The sequence below is a fragment of the Aspergillus multicolor genome (assembly GCF_047715735.1).
Source record: "Aspergillus multicolor strain CBS 133.54 unplaced genomic scaffold BDW74scaffold_11, whole genome shotgun sequence".
In the NCBI taxonomy this organism is placed as follows: Eukaryota; Fungi; Ascomycota; class Eurotiomycetes; order Eurotiales; family Aspergillaceae; genus Aspergillus; species Aspergillus multicolor.
In genome coordinates this window covers 441,767-469,356 of record NW_027395962.1, presented here as the reverse complement: position 1 = coordinate 469,356, position 27,590 = coordinate 441,767, and the positions used below count along the sequence as shown (strand labels likewise).

The window sequence follows — 27,590 nt, the reverse complement described above, 5'->3', positions numbered from 1 at the left end:
CACAGCACTATCTCCGTAATAATACTGCAGGGCCTTGATTGCGGAATCCAGTGGCCGTGGTGATGAGATTGAGATAGGACTGCTGGGAACATAGCCCCTGCTGCAAGGCACACGCTTCCGCGATCCATCGACAAACCTCCCAGACTCGCATCGTGAACTCCATCTTGTGGTCGGTTTCCAGTACCGATGAGTCTCGATATAACAATCTCCAATTTATCGCTCTGTCAGCTCCTGCTGCTATAGCCCGCAGAAACCCGCGCTCGCCGTTGTTCCAGAACCGAGATATCCAGAAGTGGTTACTGTGGAAAACAGATGCCCTTGCGCGAGACGCATGGCGGAGAGAGAGGAAGTCGTGCGTATGGAGAAAAGATGCTACCCTTTCGCGGAGCTCGGGTGGGAGACGTATGAAGCAGTCACTATCGTTGCTCTTATTCGGCGGTGGAGGAGTGGGAGGAGCGGGAGGACCAGGCAGCCGGTTTGCCTTCCGAAGAAGACGGCTGAGCCAGGGTGCGTTGTACGGGGACGAGTTTATGTTTTCGTCTGTGTCTTCACCTCTAACCCCAGCCTCGGGCTCACTCTCATCTTCATATCTGACTTCAGCCTCTGGTTCAGCCTTGTCTTCGTCCCCGTCGATATCACCATCCCCCGCTTTAACGTTGTCCTTGTCATTCTTCGACTCCTCATCCAGTTTCTCGCAGCGATTGATGATGACCACTTCATTACAAGAACGGTAAGTCTATGAAACCTACAGCATTGCCACCAGCATTGCCACCAGCATTGCCACCAGCATTGCCACCAGCATTGCCACCAGCAAGAACCATACCTTCGGGAGGTTTCATTGACCTAAGAGCGCGATGGCCGTCCTCAAGAACTATACAGTTGTTGTTTCCATCATGGTAGTCTTTGTCAGCCCTATCGCCATCATCGCTGCCCGTGCATTTGTCTTCATCCTCCTCTTCATCCTCCTCTTCATCCTCCTCTTCATCCTCCTCTTCATCCTCCTCTTCATCCTCGTCCTCATCACCTTCATATTCACCAGGATCATCTTTGCTATCAACTTTGTTATCCCTCTTGTACTCGGCTTTGCATTCGTTTCGAGGTCGATACGTGGTGACTACATTATTAAGGGAACCATGAGCACGTTGATTCAGAAAAGGGGCAACAAACATTAACTCTAGAGGGTCCCATTTCCAAAAGAACCAGATAAATAGTCACTCAGCTTTCACACAGTTCCTCCGCATCTCGATATCGAATATTTATATGCTTGTCCAGAAGATTCCAGCACTCATCGTGGGCAACAACTACCCCCTCGGTGCAGTTGTAATCAGTCCAACCGATTTACTGCCAACTCGACCCTCATCTTCCGGGGAATTCTCATCGTCCTGCATGTCTGGACTCCACAGTGCGGCAGAGCTGAGTCCATTGTCACGATACAGAGCCTTGATCGCCCATTGCCAGGTCGCGGTCGCACACTTGATTCCACACAAGCATCCGCGAAGCCTACATTGGCTGGAAGGGTTCAGACGGATTTATGGCTCTGGTGACCTTGCAGAAGAATCCATGATGTTTGTCGTCTAGCATGACTAGAATATAAATCGAAGAAGGGTTGTTCGCCTGCATGACGTCCCAGCACGGGGCTGAGTTCCGGCGGGGTCTGGTAAAGTTGCTAATAACCTGCCCGTTACCTAGGTACGTATGAGAGCATAAGAATGGATTAAATATATTTGGCCTATCTGCCTTGTGTCGAGCCTCAAGTACTACGATATGGCTAGCTGATAAACCTTATTCACTCAGCATCTGCAGCCCGTACCCCTATCGTGACCGTCGCTTTTGTGGGCGCAGTCGTTGGATCGAAGTCCTGATTCCCACTGCCGCTACTCTGACTCAGACTCGCACTGCTACTGCTTCGGCCCTCGTCATCCACCTCATTCGTAACGTGGAACTGGCGATGCGCCCAGATCTCCAGCGGCTGTTCACGGTTGATATGTTCCCCTGACTCAGTCCGGTCAATCGTCGAGCGGATCTGCGACTTATCGCCCCTAAAGCGAGATAAATGTATCGTCGAGCTATCGAAGCGACTGGCGTACTTATTCCCGCTCTTGCTTCGGCTGCGGTTATACGACGAGTGCTGTAAGAAGGATTTGAAGTTGAACAGTCGTCTGAACAGCGTCCATGTTTGCGGCATATTCGCAACTATTACTGCTGTTGCTGCTTCGCGGACATACCAGTCAAGCCACTTCATGCCGTACGGCTGCGATATGGAGTAATATTTTGACAAGATCGAGCAGAGGATGACGAAGGCGCCGAGCGAGAAGAGCGCGCAGAGGGTGAGTTTCTTGCTAAGCGATAGCTTGGCTTTGATGAGCAGCGGAAGCGGGATGGCCATAATCATCAAGTCCGTCGAAACATTAAACGAGAGCGCAATGATAGCATGGTTTGTGTATACGGAGCACTGCTGCGATTTCGGCGGGTAGGACCAGTAGGCGTGGAAGGGGCGGCACCAGACGGCGAAGAAGAGGATCTCGATGAGGACGAAGGAGCCGGCGCAGATGGCGCCGATGATTTTCACGATGCGGTTTTGCCAGAGGCCGGATCTATGTCAACGAATGCAATGTTAGATCACACAGAGACAAGGGGGGTGGGATGGCGGGACGAACGTCATGGTCGAATACAGCAATAGTAAACAGGCTTTACAACCCCAGACAACGACCATCCAGAACTGCTCAACCGCAACAACCATCTTGCTGCCCTTGATGCGGCCGGGGATAGTTGCAGGATCAACCGAGGCAAGTGCCTCTGGTGCAACTCCGTTTGTCCCGTACTTGTCGACTTGCACGAGAAAGACGGTGAGGAGGATATAGAATATCACTGTCACGGCCATGACCCCATCCTCGAGCTGCAAGTTCCGGATGGCACCTGTTTGCAGGATGCGGGAAATATAGCGCAGGACCGCTGCCACTCATCAGCCAGTTCTCAAGGCAATTCCTGCCCGAAAGACATACCGACAGCCAGCAAGACGGCCACCCAAATCCATTCTTCCACAGCGCGAACCATCTTGAACTTATTTCATGCAGGAAATACTGGGAGGGTCGAATCGATATGCACGAAGGATGCAGGGACCGACCGATCTCACCCCAAATAAGGCGGCCAAGGAGGCCCCTTTTAGATCTTTCCCCAACTCTCTATGAGATAGCCATGTCAGAGCAGCTGAGCTAGGAGCCTGGATGGTGTCGTTGGAACGCAGCGCCACATCGGCGGGTCTACCAGATATAGATAGGCTGCGTGTCATGACTTATCAGACACAAGAGATCTTTAAGACTGATTGGACCGCGCATCCGGGTCTCGGCTGTTCCTGACAGGGCACGAGTCATGGCTTACCCCGAACACGTGGAACAACCGATATCGGGTCCTATCGGAGATTATCATGTTTCGAGATGATTGATGAGCATCCTTGAGGCTGATGGGATATAAGTTGCCCGGGGTATGCCGCGGCAACCTTCGTCTTAATATGCTTCCGTTATCACAGATGACACTTGAACGGAACCTGAAAGACCTGCGAAGATCTCATCATATCTGACAACGAAGAACTCAGTATACCCACCCTACAGCCACCCCTGAGTCCTGAGTCCACCCCCAAACCCCGGATGCCATGCCCAGATCTGAATCATGACACCCTCAAACCGGCCACCTTAACCGAGTCCCGATGAATATGGCATATTTGGCGATATAACCCAGCCAATTAACCTGCAAACAATTCTGGCCCCCGATATAATTACTCGCGTCCCGATTGCCGAGTGTTGCCCGTTCTTTGCCCGGGCCAGCTCGGCATTCCCGGCCCCGCCCTCTCCAAGATCGAGCGACGGGCCCCAGTCTTTAAGGTTGACGTTTGGGGCCGAAGGGCGTGGTCGAGCCAGCGGTCGACCGCTGCGGCGCCGATGTCGCGTGCGTTATGCTCCTGGAGGATTTGGTGTGTCATGCTTATTACAATCTAGACGCAAGGGTACTCTATAGGGCTGTCTTGACGAGGCTGAAACCCAGCATTCTCGGTTCCCTTCCGAGGCAGCAAGACGTTGCTGAGGGAAACTGGTAAAGAAAGCGGTTACAAGAGAGATTGATGTAGTCAGAAGTATGACTCTTCTCTCTGATCCAACGAGGCCTCCATTTATGCTCTCCTACCCACAACGAACCTACCTGTTTCGATCTGAGTGCATAATTCTGGATGCACTCCTACTTGTATCATTCGAGTAGCAAGTAAAGTAGAAACTGCACCTTGGACTTTCTATAGTTGTCCCGCGGGTCAGCTAGGGCTATCGCGCCATGATGTTGTGGCAACTGACAGCAATGTTGAGGGAGAACTAACCGACCACGTTCTAAGGTTCCAAACTCATATGTCCAAGAAGCAGTCAGGAGACCATACCTAGGCAGTTGACGACCTATATACAGCATGTAGTAGGTGTGGCTCGCCTATCTAATCATAGAACCATACACAAAACATCTCTCAAACAACCCAAGTCCCAACCCGCGGCCCAAAATACTCCCCCTCGCCCAAGTGCAACCTGGTACAAGCGCTAGCCTCACACCCCTTATCCGGACTATTCCCAATCCAATCCACCGTCGCGCCATGATAACTAACCGCAAAAAAGATCACAACCGCCGCAATGGCGATCCCCGACGAGAACGCCGCTGACAAGACATAGTTGTACTTGGACCAGAACCCCAGATACCTCTTCCTCAGATACGTCCAGCTAATCCACCCGGGCAGCACGGCCGGCCACATGTAGCCCAGGTTGTATGGTGACCAGGCATGTCCACCGCTCAGAATCACGACGGGGTGGATTTTCGTCAGGAAGTGTGTTCGCGGTAGATGGCGCGTGCTGTAGTAGTGAATTATTGGAACGGCAAGGCCAACGGGGAAGGCGGCTAGGAGGGCTGTGTATTGTGCGCCGGCGCCGAAGACGCGTCGCGCGCCTAGGGATCCGAAGAGCACGGCTGCTGTAAAATACGATTGGAGATTCGGGCACGTGAATTTGTCGCGCTGGTTTGCTTCGCACATGTCGGGGATGCGTGTGATTTGGAAGTTCATTACGCCGGTACAGACGAGGGCGGAGACGATTGCTATGGAAGTTAGATGTGGGATGTGGGAATGGGGTGATAACTGGTAGGGGCTTAGGGGGTTGGGGTGAAGACGTACTCGCAATAACCTGGCACCAGAATGTCTGCCGCGGTGGCACTTTGAGATAATGGCCGAGTTTCAGGTCGTTGGCGAAACTGAGGGCATGGGCGGTTGTTACGTAGCCGAAGCCTTTGAAGAAGTTCATCTGGGACGGGGACGTTAGCATATCATACAAGGAAAGGGTTAGAAGTGAAGGCGAGGGGCCGGGTACGAACCGCCAAAGCATTTCCCGGCTGCCACGCGCCGCCTATAAACTCCGCCAGCACGTTATACTCGACTTCGATTCCTGTTGTCGCGTAGATGATGCCCGTTGGGATGGTGAAGATGATTGCCAGCGCGATGCCGAAGAAGACGACTCCTACGCTGGTGTTCGTGGGCCAGCCTGCTACGGCGGCTACGCCGAGGCCGATTGCGATGGCCTGGGGGTTTGGTATTAGTATGAATACGGAGCTCGTTGGTAGAGTTGGCTTACATTGAGAGCTAAGTACCACCACTCCGGTGCTTCACGGTACTTCCTCATCAGTCTGCTGTGAACGTCTTTGAAGTGGTTCCGCCGGCCGTCTTTCTTGAAGGTGTTGAAGAGAGATCGGAAGCCTAACGCTATATCCTTGCGGTGGTGGAGAAGCGCGTAAGATACGACGGCGCTGTAGACGGCGAAGAAGAATATACTAGGGCATGGTCAGCTGCAGTCGGTAAACGCCTTGAAGTAAGCGAGCCTCACTAGTAAACGATAGATGAAGCGGCAATGTATACCGGACTGTAAGCCAGGTACTTCTCCGTGTCAAGGAGGCCCTTATCGTTTAGAATTGCCGAGACGTCGTACTGAGACCCGTTGTTCGTAAACATGGTGTTCGTGTTGATCGGCAGATACCCCGTGTGATAGGTGTTCGTCCAGTACAGCCCAATAAGAACAATTGCCCCCATTAAGACCCCAAGGAACATATTAAACGTGACGTGGAAGGGCACAACCAGGGGGTCCACGTTGTAGGTGATGATATTCCAGTCGAACGTGGGGAGAGGGTTGAAACCAAGGCCCTTTTGCAGACCCGTGACAGCAGTCAGGGTGAAATTTTCTGGTGCAATCCAGGCAAGCCAGTTGAATAGCGAGACGGCCGTCACGAGATAATCCGGGAACCAGAACCAGACGAACATGGAGACGAATGCGATCAAGAAGAACTTGTAGCGAGACATGTTGTAGAGCCGTTTGAATGGGCCTGGAACGGCCTCACTTTGATCTGGAAGCCTGCATTAGATTGATTCGATCCCTATGGCAGCAGTCGGCAGCAGGTCGTACCTTCATGAAGAGACTGGTTTAGCGCTACAGTGACTAGCGAACGAGGCCAGATACAGAACGATGGGTAGACGAGGAATCGCCGAGCCAGGCCAGCGAGTCCGTATCCCATTAGATTCATGGAGAGCTGGATCAAGTCAGCTCCACCGGGCAAAGACACTCTTAATCTGGGCAGGCAGAGTAATTTACTTACCGAAACGCAGACCTGGAACCCAAACGATCCCGCAAATGGCATATTGAAGTACTTCTTCATCCAGGTCGTGAAGATGATGTAGCGCGAGTGCGGCAGACCCGACGCCACGTTGGCCATGATCGAGATCAACATATGCTCTTTTTGCGTGAACTTGCCTGGGTTGAGCTTGAGTGCCGAACCGAACAAGGCGAATCCACCGGTTGGAAGCCACCTCTCCCATGCCTTCCCCAGCGGGTATGACAAGAGCTGCACAACTGCACCTTCAATTCTAATTGCAGGCTGGCGGACGGAGAAGAGCTGGTTTACGAAACTTAGGACTATGACGAAAAGAAGACCAATAGTCCAGGCGCGGATCGTTCCTGCAGGTGTAGACTCATCGTCCTTGTTGCTGACGACGGCTCGAACTTCGGCATAGGGTGAGTTCTCTGTTAGTAGCGATATTTCGACCTTGATGTTGGTGATGAGCTCAGCGTGGGCGTCGGGATTCTGGACTAGATCAGGATGGTTGACGAAGTTTTGCAGGCGGACGATGGCCTCGCGGTTGAAGTTCGGGTCGTGCTCGTGGAAGGCAAGAATATGCCTGGCGCGCTACAGGTTCATTTTGTTATGATACTCCGTAGATAAAACTGTTTTGGGCTTTTGATTACTTACCTTGGCCGCTTCTGCTAGGTTAATGGTCTTGCTGTACTCCTCGGCTTCAAGGTATTCTTGCGGACTGCAACCGAGAAATCTTGCTTTATCCTCCAGCTGGTCTCCGGTATACTCAGCCTTCTCATTGGATTTCGCCGAAGATATCACGTCAATGACGTTGGCCTTCTCGTCCACGGCCACCATTCTGGCTGAATTTTTTGTCTGCGACTGCTGTATCGACAGAGTGATTCGACCTCAGGAGGGGTTGACATTTTTTATACCCTGTCTGCGATCCCTACCCTCGTGGCAAGCCTTAGCTGATAGATAAGACGTGATTGCATTCTTAAATAACGTTGGCAGGACCTAACCTCTTGGCTGTTCAGTTAGCATGCCAGTAGATCTCTCTTGGTGGAGCGATTGTCTCCAACTGTTGGGAAGTGGGGGCTTCAAAACCGGCCTTATTCCGAACTTACGATGATAACGCAAGAAATGCCCAGCATCGCGCGGTTATTATTGAAAACATTGCGGTCGTTGATCGTTTGGACCTTCCTCCATTCCCATTTCGCGCACGTGCAGATGCAAATGCCATGCCCGCTTCCGTTATACCATACCTCGTGGTCTGCGCTGATCATGACTGCACACTAGAAAGATAAGCATACGGAAGACCCAGCACTCTAATCTCCATGTAACGAGCGCGCGAGTTAGATTTGAGAATGGTCTCTTCCTGAAAGCGTCGATCCCAAACTCTGACCCGAGGGCGCTGGGAAGAATAATCCCTCCACGCGCACTGGCTGACTTGACACTGTGCTCATTGTGACCATTGGATTTGCGCCTAAAAGTAGGAGCATCCGTAGGCTTGCCGCTATGCAGCCTTAGGAGCTAGTATGTTTTACCTTCTTACCGCTATACATGACGGCACTTGGGTAGAAGCCCAAAGACTGCTAGGAGGCGCCGTTCTTTGCGTGGATTGTCTTCAACAGGCTGGCGACCTCAATACTCCCGCTTGTGTAGCAGGCGACCTGTCTGCTAAGCCTCTTGTAGTTCTGTGGTCTGTGAGGCTTTTCCCCAAGGTTGGTTGAGGTTCTTAGAGCGGCCTTCCGCTATTCACGACAGCACTTGAGGTCCGAAGGACTGGTAGGGGGCGTCGCCGCTGTCGACCTTAACCATTCACAGCTGCCTTTCGCTAATGAGCTGACGTGGTACAACCAACGTTGTGCACCTGGCGTTTGGAGTACGAGGGCTTTAGTAGGGTGCTGGCTCTTGCGTCAATAGCTAGTCAGAGTCATAGAATGGCTATCTAGAATACCTGCCTACCGCTTGTACGTCAACTGTGGAGACTCAGCTGAAGACTCAGTAGCAGGGCGTTGCCGCTGTGTATGACAGAGCTTGAGGTCAGAGGGCTGGTAAGGGGCGTCGTTTGCATAAATCAGGAGACAGCTAGCACTTGGCCAATGGCTATGCCTGCGAAATCATAAGAAAGTATAGACACAAAAGCTATGGATTATTTACCTCGTTGACTTGAAATCAATCAAGAAAGTGGGAAGATAAAGAGGAGAATTTTGTGAATTTGTGATGATCAAGACGAGGAGAGTTTAGGATGCGCCCGAAATAGGCAGAACCCATTTCTCCGCGGAAGGACTAGCCGCATTGAGTAAGGTGGTCCGCGGACCTCATAACTACCCGAACTTGCTCGTTCTTTCTCCTCCTCTTCATATCTCCCCATTTTCTCGAAATTCTCGGAAGATGAAGCGGAAACAAACGGAAATCCCCGCGGATATGGTCCATCGATGGGGCAGAGCGCCCTTGTCCTGCCACTTATGCCGCACGAAGAAGCTGCGGTGCGACCGTGGCGATCCGTGCTCGAATTGTGCTCAGCGAAAGATCGACTGCATCTACTCCGGCCAGGGTTCCTCTGCGTCCGGGCGCTCGAGGACTCCGACTGCGAATGCAACTAAAGCTCAGAACTTGGTGTCTGGCTCTAGGTGAGTTCGTTGCATCCTATTCTTACGGAATCTTCTGCTAACCAGGACACTGGATAGCGCCGAAAACAATAAGAATGCCCTACAAGACCGCGTTCGGCGACTTGAGGAAATAATAGTACACCATCATGACAAGGCCCGCCGGTCCCCAGCTGTGGAGGCCCTCCAGGCGCAACCGGGGTCTCTGGAACTCACAAGCGCCCAGGTTGGCAAGCGACTATCCTCCCTGCTCAATTGGACCAATACTAAGAGTTGACCGCAGATCCGACACAAGTCTCAGGACGTGAAGAAGGGAATGGCGGTAGGCCACTGAGATTTGGCGCACCGATTTCTCCAGAATCTTCACTCGCAATTACTCCAACTCTTGACTTGCCGTTGCTTAGAATATACCTTCCCCCGCTTGAGCAAGGAATGGAGCTGTTCAACCACTTTGCTCAATGTCTGCAGCCGACATTCGGTGTGCTACACCTTCCATCCACAAGATCATTGGTGGACCAAGTATACCAGGTGGTGCTGAATGGAGAAGAGCCGGACTTGGCTGGGTTGGCCCTGGTCTACGCGATCTTCGCTGGAGCAGCACTGGCGTGGACAGCTGATTTCCTTGAGACACTCCATGCTTCTCGGGAAGAGGCAAAAACGGCCTTTTCCACCTACAGCCGGCTGGCCTTGCTGATTCTTGATGACCATCAAGAAGCCCTGCCTTTGTCAACAGTTGCACTTGAAGCCTTATGCACTCTCGGGCACGTCCTTGCTCATACCGATGGCTTCTCCCATAAGGTGCAGACTTTGCGAATGCGGCAGCTTTTGATGGCCCGAACCCTGCAAATACATCGCTTAGACTCGGCGAAATGCATTGAGGAACGAAGATTAAAGGGCTCCAATTCAATTGAAACTGAGGTGCAACGTCGGATTTGGTGGCACATGGTTGCATCCGACTGGTAAGCCCTGGTCTTTCCATAGTGACGCTTCTAACTACCACAGGCTTTCCGCTTTGTCCAGCAGCCCACAGGAAGGGACTTACCTTCTGCAACCGAAGCATATGAACGTAAATCGCCCAAGCAACGCTGACGACGAATTCATTTCAGCCCCTGGATCTCATTATGGCTTCCCACTCTCTATCCCAACGTCCATGTCCGCATTTCTCTACCGCGTCCATTTAGCCGAACTATGCAGGGAAATCGTTGACCTGCTCCCATCAGGACTTTTTGAGTCACCCGAAATTGTTTGCCAGGAAGTTGATTACAGCATCATCCTAGAGTTGGATAAACGCATCCAGACCACATTATCTGAACTTCCCATTTTCTTCAAGCTCGACTCAGTCAGCGTCCAGCAAAGCCTGGCCATTTGCCACCAACGCCCTTATATTGCATGCCAACGCACCTTTCTTCACTTCAGCATCAATACGAGAATCTGTCGTCTTCATAGGCCGTTTCATCTAGATGGCTTCGCAAACCCTCAGTATGCCTATTCCACAATGACGTGCGTCCGCTCTGCAGAGACAGTCCTAAACCTCGGTCAGTCTCTAGACGATGTTGGCGCACTTATCGGTTTTAACCCATCACGGTTCTGGATTGCTGTTCAGCATATCTACCAGGCAGCTATAATCCTAGCAACAGAGGTGTCCATGGATCCTCAAGCTCCCGAGGCAGCCGCACGAAAGGAGAAGGTACTTGCTGCTTGTCGAATGCTAGAACAGTCGCAGCATGAATCGGAGGCTCTGAAGGAAGCAATTCAGAAAAATACGAATACCCTGCGTATGATCCTCCAAAGCCATTCGCCTCTGTCCAACGACAGCCCAGTTGCTACAGGAAATCAAAGAAAATCTCCTTTAGGTGACCGGATCCGCACGAGCGAAAGCGTAAATCTTCCTCACGCCATCGACGGTCAATACTTAGCTGGGCCATCTAGCACCACGATCGCTAATTCCGCGGAAGATGTGCAGGAAGTACCTGTTCCTACACTATACGAGTGGTCTGATACTTCGCAAGATCAACAATTCAACGATGGTACGTGGGGCAAGCTTTGGTCCGACATTTTTGATCTTGGTCTAGACCTAGATGCACCCCATTGGAACTCTATTCTAGGAGACTTGGACTTTACAGGGAACAGTGTGGGCTCTTCTTGATTTTAGACCACAATGCTGGGTTATTACGAACTAACCATCAAACCAACCGTTGCTCCGGGGGTTTACATGCTACTCGTTTCATCATTCATGGCTCGTTTTAGTTGGAGCCAGGATCAATACCCGAGATGCCATCAAGATTTTTCTTCTATTTAAACAGCCTACATCGAGCCTCGAAAGGGCAAACGCCGGGCTAGGGTCGACAGATCCGATAGCTTCTTGCTAAACAACCCGGCTGCATCTATAATCTACATCGTCCAACCCCATCATTGCTCACTGTCCCGCAAATATGCCAATAAAGCTCTACAGCACCCCTTGCTTCATGTGCAAGGACCAAATAACAGAGCGGACCTCAACACCCATCCTACCAGAAACCAACTCTTCCATCTCCCTCCTCCAAGACCTGAACGTCCTCAGGGAAACCTTCCAGCCAGCTCAGAACACCGTCACGCTCTGCGCAAACTGCCACGACGAATTCATCAACCCCATTGACCCAGGCCTAATCTCCTACCCCAGCAACCTAGACTTCTTCATCCAATTCGAGCTCTACATCCGCTCCCAGGAAAAACGCGTCCAGTTGAACCCCGGACAGGCCCTTCTTAAACAACGCGTCCCATCCGCAGGCCAGTACGCAAGCTACATCACCGCCCACCCGGCTGCGGTATGTACAGGCGTGTCCGCCTAAAGAAGCCTGAAGACTCGGCGGACCATGTATTGTCCGCGAAGCCCTGGGGCGGCGAGCCACTAGACGCGATTCGCCGCGCTATTGCCGTCCTTGGGAGTCCGCGGTATACGGCGCTGCTGGAGAAGGATCAGGCGCAGTTGATGATCTTGCGGAATCTTTATTTCGGCGCGAAGGATGGGGATGACACCGCCGAGGAGGTGGGGTCTGAGTATGGTGGTTTGATGAGGATGGGTGGTTTGGGCTGAGGGTTGAGTGGCTGGTTTTGCAGCTTGAGGATATTTTTGATGAGGAGGTGGAGGGGGATGGAGTTGTGGAAGAGAAAACGGTGTGGTTTTGAGCGGGCGAGTTTGGTAGTGGAATGTGAGCACGGGGTTTTGTGTTCTTCTGAGTATGCTTGTGAAGAATTATAAGGGTCGTCGGGGCTACGTCTGCTGAGACCCAAGGGATAGACATATCCCGCTTAAAAATATAACTGGAGAAATTCAATCCTACCACAGGCGGAAATAAAATCCCTAAGACAGTATGCTTACATGGTTGTAAAACTCCCATTTCCCTTCCGGCTTTCATGGCAGAACCCTCGTCAAGCTTGTGGAGTTTGGGGTAAACGTCTCACTGAACCCTAAGCCCGATTGATTGATTTGTTTCCTGGCACGAGACAGGCTGACTCTGTTGGTTGCAGGCCGCAGTGTAGAAAATGAGGTTAGGATTTGTGGAAGCAGCGCCACTGACGCAGTGATATGTGTGTCCTGAGTCATGTCGCCATATGTTTCTTTGGCAATATCAAGGCTACTTTCTCATGTAGCCTCCTCCGGGGCATGAGGCGAAGATCATTGCCTCTAGTGGAGAATCCAATATTGCGGGGGAATGGGGCTCGGGGTTAAGGCCGAGGTCAATATGAAGGAGCCCAGCGATAACCACGGCGACCTTAGCCAATTGCTAGGCATTGATCCATATATACTCGGATTATACCTGCCACTGCGAGTCTGTATGGGCTGAGGTAGAATCAAAGCAGTTGGCCACGAGAATATCGGAACGTAGCCCAGCTTCGGTCGTAAAGTCCGCGGACAGGATTTCCGAATAGGGCGAGCCTACCGCGGAGCCGGAGACGGCTTGGAGTATAAAGCCGGCGAGCAGAGATACACGATTGAATCATTGTTTTGCCCTGTAAAGTACTAGAATGTCCTCTTCACGCAAAGTATGTTCTTTTCCAAGACCTTTCCCCTGGCCGTTCTAACATAAGCAGGCAATCATCATCGGCGCCGGCCCAGCGGGCCTCTCTGCCGCGCTGCGCTTACACCAAACAACAAACATCAAGCCCGTAATATACGAGCTGCGAGCAAGGCCCACAACCTTAGGGGGCGCCATTGGTATCCTTTCCAACGGTCTTCGGCTTCTCGACCGGCTTGGTTTATACGAGTCTTTGCTGGAACGAGGCAGCAGCCACAGTGATTTCGCTATGTATTCGCTAACCGGAGGGCGTCTGGGTGGCCTAGAAGATTTTGTGGCTCATTCACGTGCAGAAACAGGGTATGGATACATGCGAGTCAAGAGGGTGGACGTGGTGGATGTATTGCTGGAGGCTGTACGGAAGGCCGGGATTCCGATTCACTTTGGGCGCAAGCTCAGTGGCATTGTTGATAAGGATGACGAGTCAGGGCTCGCGGTTCAGTTTGAAGATGGCTCGACGGATGAAGCCGACATCTTGCTTGGGTGCGACGGGATACACTCGGCAGTGAGAAGAATGTATGTCGATCCCAATCAGGCACCAGAGTACCCTGGCTTGTCCGGGATGTTCTCCATTATCCCTACATCGCGACTATCGGAGTCAGCCAAGCGCCAGATAACGGGATTGAATGTGACTCTTACCCAGAACGGAATCTTCATGGCGGCACCCTGCACGGCCGACAAGGATGAAATATTCTGGGGATTCCAGCGCGAGATACCTGTACCGGACCAAGAGAACAGTCGAGACGGATGGGAAGTCCGCGGACAACGAGAGGTAGATGGCTTCAAGGAGAACTTACATGAGATTCTTGCAAGCGGGAAAGGAGACTGGATCGACACACTGAAAGAGCTCGTTGACGCAACCGACATCATGAAGTTCTATCCAATCTACCGTCTACCACTCGGCGGGACTTGGTCGCGTGGTCGCTGCCTGTTGCTTGGAGATGCTGCACATGCAACGCAGCCGCATGCAGGTCAGGGCGTCTCCACAGCTCTTGAGGATGTTTTCTTCATAAGCCGTTTGCTAGCCGATCCGACTAGGGGTATCGAAGAGGCTTTCGCATCGTTCCACCGTATCAGGAGCCCTCGAGTCGCTGAGGTCCACCGGACAGCGGCGCGGAATGGAGCTGTTCGAAGGAACGCGGGACCCTTTGGTCAGTGGTTGAAGGAAACGGCGCTCTGGCTCGCTCTTTCCGCGCCCTCGGGTTTGGCAGTTGCCAATCGGCTATTGGCCCAAAAGCACAGCACTTACGACATCGAAAAGGAACAAATATAGGCCTTTCATCTGCCGATGGCCATCGGTAATAGTATTTTAGTTTAGCCATCATCAGCGATAACTTAAGAATAGGGTCGCTGTTTAAGGCAGCGAAGAAGGTGGGTGGGGGACGTTGGACTGTTAGGACAAACATCTGTACAATAAGATCAATCGCTACGGCACAATATAGCCAACTCAACTCAAACGCTCCATTCAGAGATGTATTAAGAAGAACATATTTTTCAGAGTTGCAAGGACTAACTGTAATTGTGCTTTAGTTACAGCAGAATGCAATGGATCATGCTCTCTTGCCTGCAACTATAGTGGTAACGTTCTAAAAGCCCTTGAAGAACCTTGCTGGGGCCAGGCGACCAAGACTTATCGTGAGCCTCTATTTATTCGGAGATTTTGGTTGGTATAATTCTGAGTAAGCTCTCGGCCAGCTCTCTATATCCCTCCATCAAGTCATCAGGCAGTTTCTCATCCATTGGCAGAGCTAGCAAGCGAGTCTGCTGCCCAAAAGCTTCTGCGCACTGCCACGCATGGTTCTTACCAGGGGTAATCTGAAACACAACACCCGCCCCATCAGACTTAGCCTGCTCGACAAAATCCTCGATGTCATAAAGAAATACGAGCTCATCGCCGCCTGCTGTAATCCAAGAGCGAGATGGAAGGATATCAGCCCATGATCCACGCGCCTCCCGGCCGAGCGCGAAATTGCCGTAAAGTAGGTCGTTCTCAGGAGTAGCATTGCGCAGCATCCACTTGCAGTATGTGTCAAGCGAGCGCTTGAATAGTCGCTCTTCCCAGTGCAGCTCCAAGGCGCGGGGATGCGACGTGTGCAGGTTAATCCACGGGCTCACCAGGACAGCCGCCGCTGGGCGCAAGTCCTTGGAACCTCCTTCGGGGGCTGGTTTCTGGATTCGTCGCTCATGGAGTCCAACGAGGAGTGATAATATGAGATGTGCACCAGCTGACTCGCCGATAACAATGATTCTTGACGGATTAACGCCCATATCTCCACAAAGCCAATCATAAGCTGCCATCGCCTCGTCGCGCTGCTTCGGGAACGTCCCTCTAGGTGCGAGGGTATAGTCCAACGAGATTATTGCCGAGGTGATTTTGTGCCTTTCGAGTATCTCGGCGAGTAGGACGTGCTCCGGCGCACTGATGCACGGGTGTCCCACAGCATATCCACCACCATGGACGTGGAAGAGCACAAGATCTGCATCGCGCGGCTCAACAGCCGCCTCAGATAGACCACGACATATCCAGTTACCATGAAATTCGGGCGTCCTAACGGGCTCAAAAAGGTGCTGGATGTGTCCGTACCGCACGGATTGCTTGAAGTACGACCCGCTTCTATCTGAGGATGAGTGCCATTGTATAACGGAAAGTGGAATATGGTTTCCTAGGCTGCTCCGATGTCAGATTTAAATAGACGGAAGCCAAGCTTTTCTTGTGACATACCAAGTCATCACATGCCGGAACAGGTGTTCTCGCAGAGGTGGAGGCTTGTACCTGTTCCACGGCCACCATCGGCGGATCAGGGTCGATGCAGCGACCCATGGTAGTCTAAAGCATAACGTGAAGCCGGTTTGGATTAGATCGACGATCGTGATCGGAAGCTCTGGGTTGGGCTCAAGAATTGGTCCCATCGTGTCAAGAACGTGGGCGAAATGAAAAATGAGCCATCAAGTGCGGGGGATGTTGTTTTTGGCGCATCTTGAAACAGCCTAAGTAGCAGGTCGTTTGTTCCAATTTAACCGATGGATTCTGATTGCTCAGTGACTAGCACTTAGAAACAATTGCAGCGATATAGATGGACACTGACACCGCCAGTCAAAAGAGCATAAAAGTGATCGCCACATGAAAGTTAAGCCCAGACCAGGCCTCGGCTGGGAATCGCATGGGATTCCGCTTGGGGGGCTGGGCCCTTTGATCGTCGAAGGTAAGGTTCCGGTAGGTCCGAGGTCAAACTATATAAAGAGCGGCTCAGCCGCACGTCAGTCGTACTGTACTGATCAGCATTCTCAATTGCTCGCAACTAACCATGGCCACGAAATTAATTCTCCCGCTCCTCTGCTTCTTGGTCTTCTATACCATTTTCTATACGTTTGAAATCAATGGCGCCAGCAAGCTGGTGAAAGCGTGCATTGCGACCGGAAAGCTCCCCGCTAGCGATGCAGCTCTGCGCCAAATATACACGGGAATCGCGCCCCTTGATCGACTTCTTACAATCCTAGTCGTTTTCTTCTGGCCTCTGACCGATGGAAGCAATCTTTCTCTGCTGGTCCATGGAATTGGCTTTTCAGGAGCATTCGGTTCAATCTGGGTTCTGGTAACTCTGGAGTCGTGGAGGAAAGGAAACGCCTGGAAACTTGTCGCATTCCCAATGGTGTTCGGCCTGGTCGCACAAGCGATGACAATTGCTTTTGCTGCCCCTCTTTATTTCGCAATCCAGCTGTTCACCTCTTCGACGGCGATCAAACCAACAGCGGAGAATATTCGCGTGCCGAGGGCAGTGCTCAACGCTATTCCGTTGGCGTTCGTGGTTGGATACCTGGTGCCCACCAACCTCATGCTGATCCCAGTGTCCGAAATTGTCACCACAGACCTGAAGCAGATCCTCGTGTCCCTGTGGCAGCCGTGGCCTGCTTACATCTCAATCCTGCTCACTCTCGCCTATCTCGCCTTCTCACCATCCATTACCAATGATAGGACCGTTGAGGGCAGCCGTGCGACCCTGCGTTCGCTGAGGTGGGTTTACGCGTTTGCCTTCGCCAACACCGCGTTGACTCATATAATTTCATGGATTATTCCCCTCGCGACCGTGGCCGTTCCCTTGATCTTCAAGAAAGAGTTCTTGCAACCCCTCCACCCGCTCGTCGTGTTCGACGTTCCGAAACCGTGGGGAGCGCCCGTCATCGTGGAGAATGTTGGCGCTGGCGTGCACGCATTCCTTCGCTGGGACTATATCATCAGCTCGACCGCTACTCTGGTTTGGGCTCTGAGCTTGTACAGAGCTGCTCACCGTGTTGTTTACGGGCGAATTCAATCGGGCTGCGTCGATTTATTGGTCAAGGTAGCTGTGTTGGTGACGCTGACTGGGCCGGTCGGAGCCGCTGTTGAATTGCTTTGGGAAAGGGATGAGTTGGTGCTCAGTAATACGGGGGGTTCGAGAAGGACAGCTGCGGCGGAAAAGAAGGTTGTATAATTGTACTAGTTGGTCTTGAATATGGTGAAGGGATGTGTTCTCCAAACATTGTCGATCCAGCAATTTGCATACAAGTTAGTCAGCGTTAATATTGTGCATATTATGCAGTCATATTATGCACCTGCCTTCTTAGGTAGGAGTAGACCTGTCAACCTTTTTAGTAACACCTCTTCGTCCATGGCCATACCTTCCTCATCTCACCTCAGAGTTAGTTTCCCATCATTCCACTTTCCATAGAGCGGCAGCAGCCCTCAAGGCTTCACTGCTTCCTTTCCTCCCGTTGCATTTACACAACCACATCGAGGCGACTCCGCTCGACTCTCGTCCTTACTCTCGATGTCAAAGAAAGCCGAGATCAGTTCTCTCAACGCCAGACTCAAGGCGATTGAGGAGAATGACATGAGGAGGCGTGAGGAGAACGAACATATCAGGCGGGAGGAGATCCATGAGTTGCTCGGCCAACTGCATATCCTACTCGATGGCGGCGACGAGCCCGAGAAGTGCGATTTGCTGGATGACCTACCTATTGAACACAAGCAGCCTCCGCAGCGTGATGTAAGTGCTGACAATAACCTCTGCCGTCGAGCATTCCTCTAACAGGGATACTATAGGATCCGGATCTTGGGGAAATACGTGCGGTTCTCGGGTCGGTAACCGCACCAAATTCTATCCATTCTCGGAGGGCTCCAAAAATATGCAGGTACTATAGATTGGCAATACACCCCAGGATCTATGTTCTCTCATCTCTTGTTTCTGATGCTATGTCTGCCAGGGCAAATGTCGGTTTGGTTCCCAATGTCGCGATATCACACGATGCCGCTCCGTGGGGTCTCGAGTGTTTCGAGCTACTACACGTCTCAGTCAAAATCTACTACCATGACGAAACAAACCTCAACGAGTGCTCTCGAGGCACCCGATTCCTCTACTACATTGCCCTCAAAGGATGCAAGACTCCGCGATTCCATTCCGGTTAACAAGTACAGGGAGCGTATTGATCCCTACTCGGAGAGGCCTGTTGACGCTGTTTGGGACCCATTCACCCGACAAGCCAAACGAATCAAGTTGTGCAACTGTTACTATCTACGTGGAAGATGCACGACTGTCGAGTGTCTTTACTTCCACGGGCGACTGAATTTCGATCCGGTGGACGCGATAAAGTACCAGCTCAAAAAGTTACGATGCAAAAAGCGAGCCCGCTGCCGTCAATTAGACTGTGTTTTCGGCCATCACTGCCAAAGACCTTCCTGCAATGGCGGGAAGCATTGTCAGTTTGACAAATACGCTCATACACAAAACCTCAAGGTGGCTCAGTGGGAAAGGCTCGATGGACGCACTGCGCCAGGCGAGTTGCAGGAAAATAAGGTGCTACAGGACACCTCTGAATTGAACAACCCAAAATGGAATCTCGACTTTCCATTGATCGACTTTAGTTTTTAGGGCGCCATGGCCCCGTCCTGCCATTTTCGTACCATCCCGTCTGATTCTAGCCAGCTTTTTCGTGGCCAAATCTCGGAAAAGTTCCCGAGTCTAATTAATCACGGATTTGGGTTGTATCCAATGTTTTTCGAATCTTCCGTTTTCGACTCTTACTTGAGGCTTATCTATGCGTACTTCTCACTTTGCGGTATCTTCTGATCTTTCGGTGTCCTAAGTGCTGATCACTTTCAATCCATGTTTGAGAGCTCTTAGCCTCTATACCGAATGTCACGTAACGTCCTAGCTCATAACAGTATTTAGCATGTTCAAGCTTGAGTTCATTCCTAATACATACCAGCACAGTTGGGCGGCAAGTATTCAAGCTCGCTCACATTAATCAACTGAATGTTCTATCTGGTGAAGTATTACATCTCGCTTTCGAACCAATCCACAGCTCTGGGTCTATTAGGGCTTTGATTTCCTCGCGGAACCATAGATCAACAAACACCCAGGACTCTGGGCATCGCACAGCCTCACAACCCAGATGAGATTCACTTTATCAGGTGATACGTGAGCATATCCAGGCCCTACAACTGCCAAACACCCGTAACGTCCTGGGCATTGTCTTCGTCGTCTGGGTTGAAAGTTCCGGCATCATTGGGCACCAACGAATATTTGCGTCCATACAACAATCCAATATAAGACATGGCAGTGGCAAGACCCACAACAAGAAGCATCATTGGTCTAGTGGTAGAATTCATCGTTGCCATCGATGAGGCCCGTGTTCGATTCACGGATGATGCATCGCATCTTTTTTTTGAAGATCTTTTTGTTTTCTGGTTGAAATTTGAGTCTCCATTACTGAGATTGCGAGACAGCGGACGTGCGCGGATGGCACTCATTTTGCAGCGCATCATCCTCCGTTGCTCTTCAACACTCTACCAGGTAAATACAGCGGAGTCGTCTGGCCAGATAATCACGACAATCTCAGGTTTGCTTCTGGGCTGGCTTGTCCTGCTCATGTCGCACAGATGTCGCCGGTCGGTAAGTTTTGTCCAGCATTCGCTCTGCTGCACAACCTCGCCCCTTTTGACTGATTTATCAAACATAAACATTATCGGACGATTTATGCATATCGTTTTAGAAGCACTCTTTGACTTTGGACGACTTCAATAATGTTGCAGAAACTTCCCGCAGCTTGATGGGGCGTCTTGCAATTGACAATATATATATTGGGAATCACCCTCAACCTTACCGGACCTTGTAGGTCACCGATGAAGAACAAGTCCGATTATGAGTCCGAAATTCAAGACGAAATTATAAAATGTCACATGTCTAGACCAAGGAAAACTGATTATTATAGTCATTGCGAAAATATACGGGCATGGGGCATCTATGTTGACGCGGGCACCCGACGTTCGCTATGCCCAGGACCGGGACATTACTGGCCCTAGTTGGGACAAACGTTCAAAAAAGTGACCGACCACTTTACTCCATCCCTGAAGTTGACTTACGCATGTTAGGCCCAGCATGCGGTAGTCAGTCAATGTTGCTCGAGACAGAATATTCTCTCGATTTGTTACAGCAGAAAGGTGCCAAGGTGCATATATGTGACCATGCCTGCTGATTTCGGGTGTCGAGACTTTTCCATTTGCAATACCTCTAGCGAGGATTATAATATCACTTGCAATGAGGCGGATCTTTCAATGTTCGAAAAAGATGCTTCAATGCCGATCGCCGTCGTGGGGATAGCACTACGGGGTCCAGGCGACGCGACCAATGTCGAGAAGCTAGGGGACATGCTCCGCGAGGGCCGGGAAGCCTGCGGCGAGCTACCGTCGCCAGCAAACCAAGGGTCGCAAGGAGCAGTGAGTTAAAATACCCCTGAGTCTTTTACAAGTCATAACGCCGTCTAGCATGGTGCAAGACATGGGTGCTTCCTCCAAGAAGACATTTCTTTATTCGACGCTTCGTTTTTCAAGCTGGGCAGCGATGAGGCCGCTGCGCTACATCCACAAGAGCGCCTACTGCTTGAAGTTACATATGAAGCTCTGGAAAATGCTGGCATTACACTGGCCGCTGTATCCGGAAGCCGGGCATCGTGCTTCGTTGCTTCGACCAGCGGCAGCTCTACGCCCCCTGAGGTCATTACAGGCCAGTCGGAACCGACCATAGCACACAATGTGTCGAGGGTTATTGAACTTAAAGGCTCCTCGGCCACCATTGAAACGACCTGCTCTGATGGTCTTGTTGCCTTGCACCTGGCGTGCCAGAGCCTTCAAAGCTCCGAGTCGTCGATGGCCATTGTGGCAGGCGTAAATATCATCTCGAGACCTGACACACCAGGTACTGTATCAGCTACGCAGTACGTTTATCACTTCGTTGCATGATAGTGCTAATACAATTAGGGCCTTGCACCCAAACGGCCGCACAATAAGTCACGACGTCGACGGCTGCAGAATAGGAGAAGGAATAGCATGTCTGATCCTGAAACCTTTGAAAGGTGCTTTGCTTGATAATGATCCGGTCAGAGCGATCGTTCGCGGTTCTGGTATACTTAGCGGCGAAAACACGGCCAACACAATGACATCCAACCGAAGGGGGCAAAACAATCTAATTCGAGGCGTCTACGACACGGCAGGACTTTTACCTCAAAGTACCGAGGGCATTGAGATCTATGGCTTAAAGACAAACGCAAATTATCCGAATGAGATCGCAGCCGCTATGGATGCTTTTGGACCGAGACATCCTCTAGATCCCCTCCGGTTGGGATCCATCCAAGCAAACATTGGCCACTTGAGAGGCGCAGGAGGAGTGGCTGGTATTATCAAGGCAGTAATGATGTTGGAGCAAAGGAATTTTCTGCCTAGCCGTGACTTGAGTGACTTGCTCGGTAGAAATATAGACGAAGAGTTGAATATCAAGGCAAGTGATTAGAGTTAGCTCACCAGGCTCTGCTGACCATCGCATAGGTTCCAGTCGAATGTGAGCCTTGGGATACTCGAGGTCCGCACCGCGTATCTGTCATCGGTTTCAACCCTGGCAACACAGCCCATTTGATCCTAGAGGACGCCGCGGGCTACTTGGGGCACCGGCATCTGGGCACTGTCCATCATATAGCTACGCACGAACACAGAAGACGGGCTCGGATTTTCTTGATTTCAGCTATGGATGAGGAGTCACTCAAAACTCGGGTTCAAGGTTTCCAGACGTATCTGCAAGAAAAGGCTGACGATTCGAGCGACACGTGGATGAATAACCTCGCGTTTACTCTGAGCGAGCGACGCACAGCGCATTTGTATCGAGCAGTGGTGACCAGCAAATCAGTCCCCAAACTGCGGACTCGGTTGACTCCTCGAATCAAAATCCACAAAGCGGGCAAGACCCCGGTCATTGGTTTTGTATTTACCGGACAAGGTGCACAATGGCCTGGTATGGGAAAAGATCCTCTAGAGTCTCACCCGGTATTTCGTCAGTCCATGGAGCGAGTGAACAACTACATAAGTAAGCTCGGTGCGCCTTACAACATCATAGGTGCGTTGTTCCGTAACCTCCGTAAATACATGCTACGAGCTCGAGCTGACCGCGGCAGATGAAATATTGAGGGATAAGGGCACCTCAAACCTTGATGATCCCTTCCTCAGCCAACCCATTTGCTCTGCGTTGCAAATAGCACTCGTGGACCTGCTTGCATCGTGGGGAATTTACCCTGACGCCGTAGCTGGACACTCCAGTGGCGAGATCGCAGCTGCCTATGCTGCAGGAATGGCGACAATGGAAGACGCCATTACAATAGCTTACTATCGCGGCGTTCTTGAGAGCGCACTGTGTAAGGATAAAATTCGAGGCGCAATGACCGCCGCAGGGCTGTCGGCGTCTGAGGTAGAACCGTATGTCGCAGCTCTCAGAACAGGAAAAGCAACCGTCGGGTGCATCAACAGCCCAACCAGAGTAACTATATCCGGTGATGCGCCCGCGATTGAGGAGCTGGAAATTGTTCTCGAGACCCAGGGAGTGTTTGTCCGGCGACTGGAGGTAGAGGTTGCTTACCACTCCCATCACATGGACTACGTTGCGCGTGAACACCTGAAATCAATGGCAAGTATCAAGCCAGTGGCTGTTAAGGACAATGCGAGACGAGTACAGTTCTTCTCGTCTGTTACTGGCTGCGAGGTTTCGTCTACAGACCTTGGTCCACAGTACTGGCTCGACAACCTCGCAGGACAGGTCAGAATGGTCGACGCAATTGAAGCACTCTGCTTGGGAACCGAGAGTCATTATTCGAAGGCGCAGGCAAAGTCCAGTATTTCGGTTGACACATTGATTGAGGTAGGGCCTCATGCAGCACTCGCTGGTCCGATCCGGCAGATCCTGAAAGCAAACAGCGATCTAGACAAAGTGAGCATCGAGTATACCAGCGTCCTCATAAAGGGCATGGATGCCACATCGAGTGCATTGGCCGTGGCCGCATCATTGGCCTGCAAGGGGTTGCCAGTGAGTATCCAGGCGATTAACCGTCCAGACGATACATACAAGCCGCAAGTACTGGTCGATCTTCCGCCGTACAGCTGGAATCATACGACCTCTTACGGAATGGAACCTCCAATATGCCATAACGTCCAAAGCAGCCTCAGCCCAAGTCATGATAAGGTTGGCGAATTGAGCACGCCCTGCGGGCCTTCAACTGAAACGCAGAATCACCGAACCGTGTACAAGATTGTCTGGGAACCTGACTTGAATCTCTCGGCAGAGGGCACCATGGCGTCCAACCTGTCAGAGACAAACCCCATCATGACTGGCAAATCACCACAGCCCATTATGAAAAATCCGAGCACCGTCCAAATCATCAGAGAAGATGGCGACTTTGGGGTATGTATGGCACAGCTACAGAGCTTACTGAAAGCATGCCAATACACGGTTGGTATCTCTGACATGCACCGTACCCGACCCGAGGACGTCACTGGGAAATTCTGTATTGTTCTTAGCGAGCTCAAATATTCGATACTTGGCCTCCTTGAAGAAGGCACACTGCGAAAAATTCAGCATCTGCTTCAGACCGCAGCAGGTATCCTCTGGGTCACGCGAGGTGGCACCGGAAAGCCAACGTATCCCGAGTCATCTTTGATCACTGGCTTTGCGCGCTCAGTGCGCTTGGAGTATTCCACGAACCCATTCGTGACACTTGATTGAATGGCGAAGATTTTCTCTATCCGCAACAAGCAGCGGAGGTGATTCACCGTCTATTCCACCGTCGAATACTTCATGCTGGTTCAACAGCATGCTTTGAGACAGAATCAGAATACTCTGAAAAGAAAGGGGTCCTGCTGATTCCCCGGCTTGTGGAAGACGCGAGTTCAATTCAGAGGCTTGAAATGGTATCTAAGACACGTGGCAAACATGATTCAAATGTCCTGTTCTATGCAGATGCGTCTTACATCGTGGTAAATGCAAGTGGGAGTATCGATCAGACGACGGTACTTTGGATGGCTGAAAGGGGTACTCGGAACATTATACTGGTGACGAGTCAGGATGAAGCCGACGAAGCGCACCAAGCATTGATGGAGTCCCTGAAGAACAAAAGCGTGAACTTTCTTTTGAGGGCTGTCGATATTTCGGATGCTGATAGCATGGCGGCTATGGCAGCTGAGCTTGCAGTTATAGCGCCGCCTATACGCGGTGCCATTCATATTGCGACGCCAGTTAGAGTATGTGACCCTTATAAGCCTTTAGGCTAGATGCTGATTGGATCTAGCATGTTCCTTTTCACGAGATGACAGCCACAGAATATCACGCCGTCTTCCAGCCGATGTATCACGGAACCTGGAATCTCCACCGGCATCTTACTAGAGATCTAGACTTTTTCATCATCATTTCCTCGGTTAGCGGCATGCTAGGTGCCGCAAATCACCCAGCTTACGCTGCAGCCTCGTCATTCATGGACAGTTTTGCAGCATACCGAAACAGAGCGGGTCTTCACGCCGTGTCTATCAATATTGACCTGAATGTAGAAAGTGACATGGAACAAGCGGCTGAAGGGTGCGCAGAACCGAGGACAGATGAATCCCAAAGCACCAATACCGAGACCGTCGAGGTATTGCTTGAATTGGCAATAATGTCACGTCCGCAATCGAATTCTAATCACTCTTCTCACATTATCACAGGCGTCGGAAATAGGAAGGAGGGCAGCTCGTTGTCGGATCTTGATGCACCACCTTCTGCCCATGACCAGCCACGACTATAGGCCTGTCCAGATGGATTCCGGCTTTTGAGTTGTGCGCAGAGGTTTCCGCTGCCTGCGACAGCTGAACGGACCATTTCCTGGAGTCTTACGAAATTACCAAGACATATCAAAAGGTCATCGAGATATAAAATCGAATGGGGACATTCGTACGTCGACTTCCAATCTCAGTACAGCCTACACAACTGCTATCTCACACTCCTAAGTCCGGGCGAAGTCCGATTAGGGCTGGTTATGGAACCCCTGGAACATGACAGCAGCCAGCTGACAAGCACAACTGCAATTCCTGGAATGCAGGATAAAACGAAGTATTGGCCTGTGAGAACGAAAAAAAGAGAATTGGAAGGATGGTGGCCTGATTAAGGAGACGCCACGAACACCGACTTTGCTCTATATCCGATGTCCGATCCCCGAGGCCGAGGCCGAGTCCGCGGAGCATCAGCGCCCCCAACAGCAATACTGCCCGAACACGTACTCAAGTCTCGGGAAATTAGATCATCAAGTGTCAGATCTTAGGAGACATTTAAAGGCATGCGGTCTCGCTGCGCCTGCGGGGCTGCTCTCGCAATGTTTGCGAACAAACACATAACGACCCAGCAAGATGGTCTCCGAAACCTTCGAATTCTACGCCAGAGCTCTAGGCGCCATGTCGTCGCTAGGCATCGCCCGCGCCGGCCAAAAGCTCCAGTCTATTCCCCACAACTTCACATACCAAGCAACCGCGAATCCCAAGAACGTCGTCATAATCGGCGGCTCATATGCCGGGACAAAGCTCGCGCAGCGCCTAACAGAAACCCTACCAACAGGCTACCGCGCAGTCCTAATCGAGCGGAATTCCCACTTCAACCACTTCTTCGTCTTTCCGCGCTTCGGTGTCACCAAAGGAAAAGAGGACAAGGCGTTTATCCCCTACGATAATTTCGCGAAGGATGCGCCGCGCGGCATCTTCGAGCATATCCGGGACACGGCGACGGAGATTACGCCGCGGACTGTGAAATTGCAGTCAGGTGTCGAACTGGAATACGAGTATCTTACTGTCGCGACGGGATCGTGGCAGCCTGCGCCGAGTAAATATGACGTTATAACGAAGGAGGAAGGCGTGGATGCGTTTCGCGCGACGCAGAGGGCTGTGGCGGCGGCGAAGAGTATTGCGGTTATTGGGGGTGGCGCGGTGGGTGTGCAGATGGCAGGTGATATCAAGAGTTACTACCCTGCAAAGGATATCACGCTGGTGCATTCGAGGGATAAGGTGCTTAGTGCGTTTGGGCCGCGGCTGCAGGATGTTGCTATGGATACGCTGAAGAAGATGGGTGTTGACGCTGTGACGGGCGAGAGGCCAACTATCAAGCATGATAGCAAGGTGGAGGGGAGCGCAGTTGGGCCTGGCAGCCTGACCTTCAAAGATGGATCCGAGAAGCGGTACGATCTGCTGGTGAGTCTTTGAACCATACGGATGCCCCAGACTGAGTTGACACATTTTATCCATCAAGCTGCCCTGCACAGGCCAACGTCCCAACTCATCTATTCTTGCCCGCCTGTTACCAGGAGCAATAGACGCACAGACCAGACAGATCCTCGTGCGGCCTACGCTGCAAGTCGACGACGCCTCCAGCTCAGAGAATACGCATACGAATACCGAGACAGCCAACCGAATCTTCTCCCTCGGCGACGTCGCCAAAACCGGCGGACCGCGCTTTGCCCGGGCTGCTCGCGCACAGGCTGAAATTGTGACGAGCAACATCCTTGCCTTGATTCATGGACAGAAGTTGGACGAGTACCAGCCGGCGATGTATGAGGGTGCTATCAAACTTACTCTGGGGAAGGTATGCACATCGCCACTCCGCTACGGTCATTGCAGTACCTAGTAAATCTTGGAAGTTGGCTAATAAGTATTGCACCGTCTAGGACGACTTCGTGTTCAATGCTCGCTTGCCGGATGGGCGGGAGCTGATGAAGTTCGGCAAGGCGGATTCGCGGCATGACGACAGCCATCTTGCACAGGCGTGGGAGGATCTAGGGGCGAAGATGGATGGTGGCTATACGCATGCTGCTGATACTGGTAAGGAACGAATGGAGAAGCACCAGGAGAAGTTCAACTCCACATGGGGAGAACCATGGGAGAAGCATCGCGAGCACCAAGTGCCGTTTGGGAGGAAGGAAGCCTAGG

The 27,590-nt window shown here is 51.6% G+C and overlaps 12 protein-coding genes and 1 non-coding gene across 13 annotated transcripts; 9 read left to right on the top strand and 4 right to left on the bottom strand.

The window, feature by feature from the left end:
- Positions 1-7: 7 nt before the first annotated feature.
- Positions 8-1,169, bottom strand: BDW74DRAFT_177866 (uncharacterized protein; the record flags this gene model as incomplete). The annotated part of the gene is made up of 2 exons (XM_073729020.1): positions 8-691; positions 750-1,169. The coding sequence occupies 2 exons, from the start codon at positions 1,167-1,169 to the stop codon at positions 8-10; spliced, it is 1,104 nt and encodes a 367-aa protein (XP_073584224.1).
- A 617-nt stretch (positions 1,170-1,786) lies between these two features.
- On the bottom strand, positions 1,787-3,054 carry BDW74DRAFT_177865 (putative UbiD family decarboxylase; the record flags this gene model as incomplete). The annotated part of the gene is made up of 3 exons (XM_073729019.1): positions 1,787-2,594; positions 2,658-2,952; positions 3,003-3,054. 3 exons carry the CDS (start codon positions 3,052-3,054, stop codon positions 1,787-1,789), a joined length of 1,155 nt encoding a protein of 384 aa, XP_073584223.1.
- A 1,444-nt stretch (positions 3,055-4,498) lies between these two features.
- On the bottom strand, positions 4,499-7,491 carry BDW74DRAFT_167723 (uncharacterized protein; the record flags this gene model as incomplete). Its single annotated transcript, XM_073726725.1, has 8 exons — positions 4,499-5,115; positions 5,192-5,318; positions 5,389-5,592; positions 5,646-5,841; positions 5,895-6,408; positions 6,468-6,591; positions 6,658-7,245; positions 7,309-7,491. The coding sequence occupies 8 exons, from the start codon at positions 7,489-7,491 to the stop codon at positions 4,499-4,501; spliced, it is 2,553 nt and encodes an 850-aa protein (XP_073584222.1).
- A 1,539-nt stretch (positions 7,492-9,030) lies between these two features.
- On the top strand, positions 9,031-11,506 carry BDW74DRAFT_185040 (uncharacterized protein; the record flags this gene model as incomplete). The annotated part of the gene is made up of 3 exons (XM_073730951.1): positions 9,031-9,269; positions 9,572-10,204; positions 10,248-11,506. 3 exons carry the CDS (start codon positions 9,031-9,033, stop codon positions 11,389-11,391), a joined length of 2,016 nt encoding a protein of 671 aa, XP_073584221.1. The 3' UTR covers positions 11,392-11,506.
- BDW74DRAFT_152714 (uncharacterized protein) lies at positions 11,145-12,539 on the top strand. The gene has a single exon (XM_073724418.1). It carries the CDS (start codon positions 11,678-11,680, stop codon positions 12,071-12,073), a length of 396 nt encoding a protein of 131 aa, XP_073584220.1. The 5' UTR covers positions 11,145-11,677; the 3' UTR covers positions 12,074-12,539.
- A 711-nt stretch (positions 12,540-13,250) lies between these two features.
- BDW74DRAFT_177861 (FAD-dependent oxidoreductase) lies at positions 13,251-14,573 on the top strand (the record flags this gene model as incomplete). The annotated part of the gene is made up of 2 exons (XM_073729018.1): positions 13,251-13,268; positions 13,317-14,573. The coding sequence occupies 2 exons, from the start codon at positions 13,251-13,253 to the stop codon at positions 14,571-14,573; spliced, it is 1,275 nt and encodes a 424-aa protein (XP_073584219.1).
- Positions 14,574-14,947: 374 nt separating this feature from the next.
- BDW74DRAFT_177860 (alpha/beta hydrolase) lies at positions 14,948-16,210 on the bottom strand (the record flags this gene model as incomplete). Its single annotated transcript, XM_073729017.1, has 2 exons — positions 14,948-15,968; positions 16,074-16,210. 2 exons carry the CDS (start codon positions 16,208-16,210, stop codon positions 14,948-14,950), a joined length of 1,158 nt encoding a protein of 385 aa, XP_073584218.1.
- A 371-nt stretch (positions 16,211-16,581) lies between these two features.
- On the top strand, positions 16,582-18,114 carry BDW74DRAFT_152712 (uncharacterized protein). Its single transcript, XM_073724417.1, has one exon. The coding sequence runs from the start codon at positions 16,606-16,608 to the stop codon at positions 17,767-17,769; it is 1,164 nt and encodes a 387-aa protein (XP_073584217.1). The 5' UTR covers positions 16,582-16,605; the 3' UTR covers positions 17,770-18,114.
- On the top strand, positions 18,106-18,743 carry BDW74DRAFT_177858 (uncharacterized protein; the record flags this gene model as incomplete). Its single annotated transcript, XM_073729016.1, has 3 exons — positions 18,106-18,324; positions 18,381-18,415; positions 18,542-18,743. 3 exons carry the CDS (start codon positions 18,106-18,108, stop codon positions 18,741-18,743), a joined length of 456 nt encoding a protein of 151 aa, XP_073584216.1.
- A 1,175-nt stretch (positions 18,744-19,918) lies between these two features.
- Positions 19,919-19,989, top strand: BDW74DRAFT_t122. Its single transcript has one exon. It is a non-coding gene; the product is annotated as a tRNA-Gly (tRNA).
- An 812-nt stretch (positions 19,990-20,801) lies between these two features.
- On the top strand, positions 20,802-24,375 carry BDW74DRAFT_177857 (uncharacterized protein; the record flags this gene model as incomplete). The annotated part of the gene is made up of 5 exons (XM_073729015.1): positions 20,802-21,053; positions 21,102-21,550; positions 21,594-22,020; positions 22,158-22,719; positions 22,778-24,375. 5 exons carry the CDS (start codon positions 20,802-20,804, stop codon positions 24,373-24,375), a joined length of 3,288 nt encoding a protein of 1,095 aa, XP_073584215.1.
- A 748-nt stretch (positions 24,376-25,123) lies between these two features.
- BDW74DRAFT_152711 (uncharacterized protein) lies at positions 25,124-25,557 on the top strand. The gene has a single exon (XM_073724416.1). The coding sequence runs from the start codon at positions 25,202-25,204 to the stop codon at positions 25,424-25,426; it is 225 nt and encodes a 74-aa protein (XP_073584214.1). The 5' UTR covers positions 25,124-25,201; the 3' UTR covers positions 25,427-25,557.
- A 467-nt stretch (positions 25,558-26,024) lies between these two features.
- BDW74DRAFT_177855 (NAD(P)/FAD-dependent oxidoreductase) lies at positions 26,025-27,589 on the top strand (the record flags this gene model as incomplete). Its single annotated transcript, XM_073729014.1, has 3 exons — positions 26,025-26,855; positions 26,914-27,246; positions 27,329-27,589. The coding sequence occupies 3 exons, from the start codon at positions 26,025-26,027 to the stop codon at positions 27,587-27,589; spliced, it is 1,425 nt and encodes a 474-aa protein (XP_073584213.1).
- Between the last annotated feature and the right edge of the window lies 1 nt (position 27,590).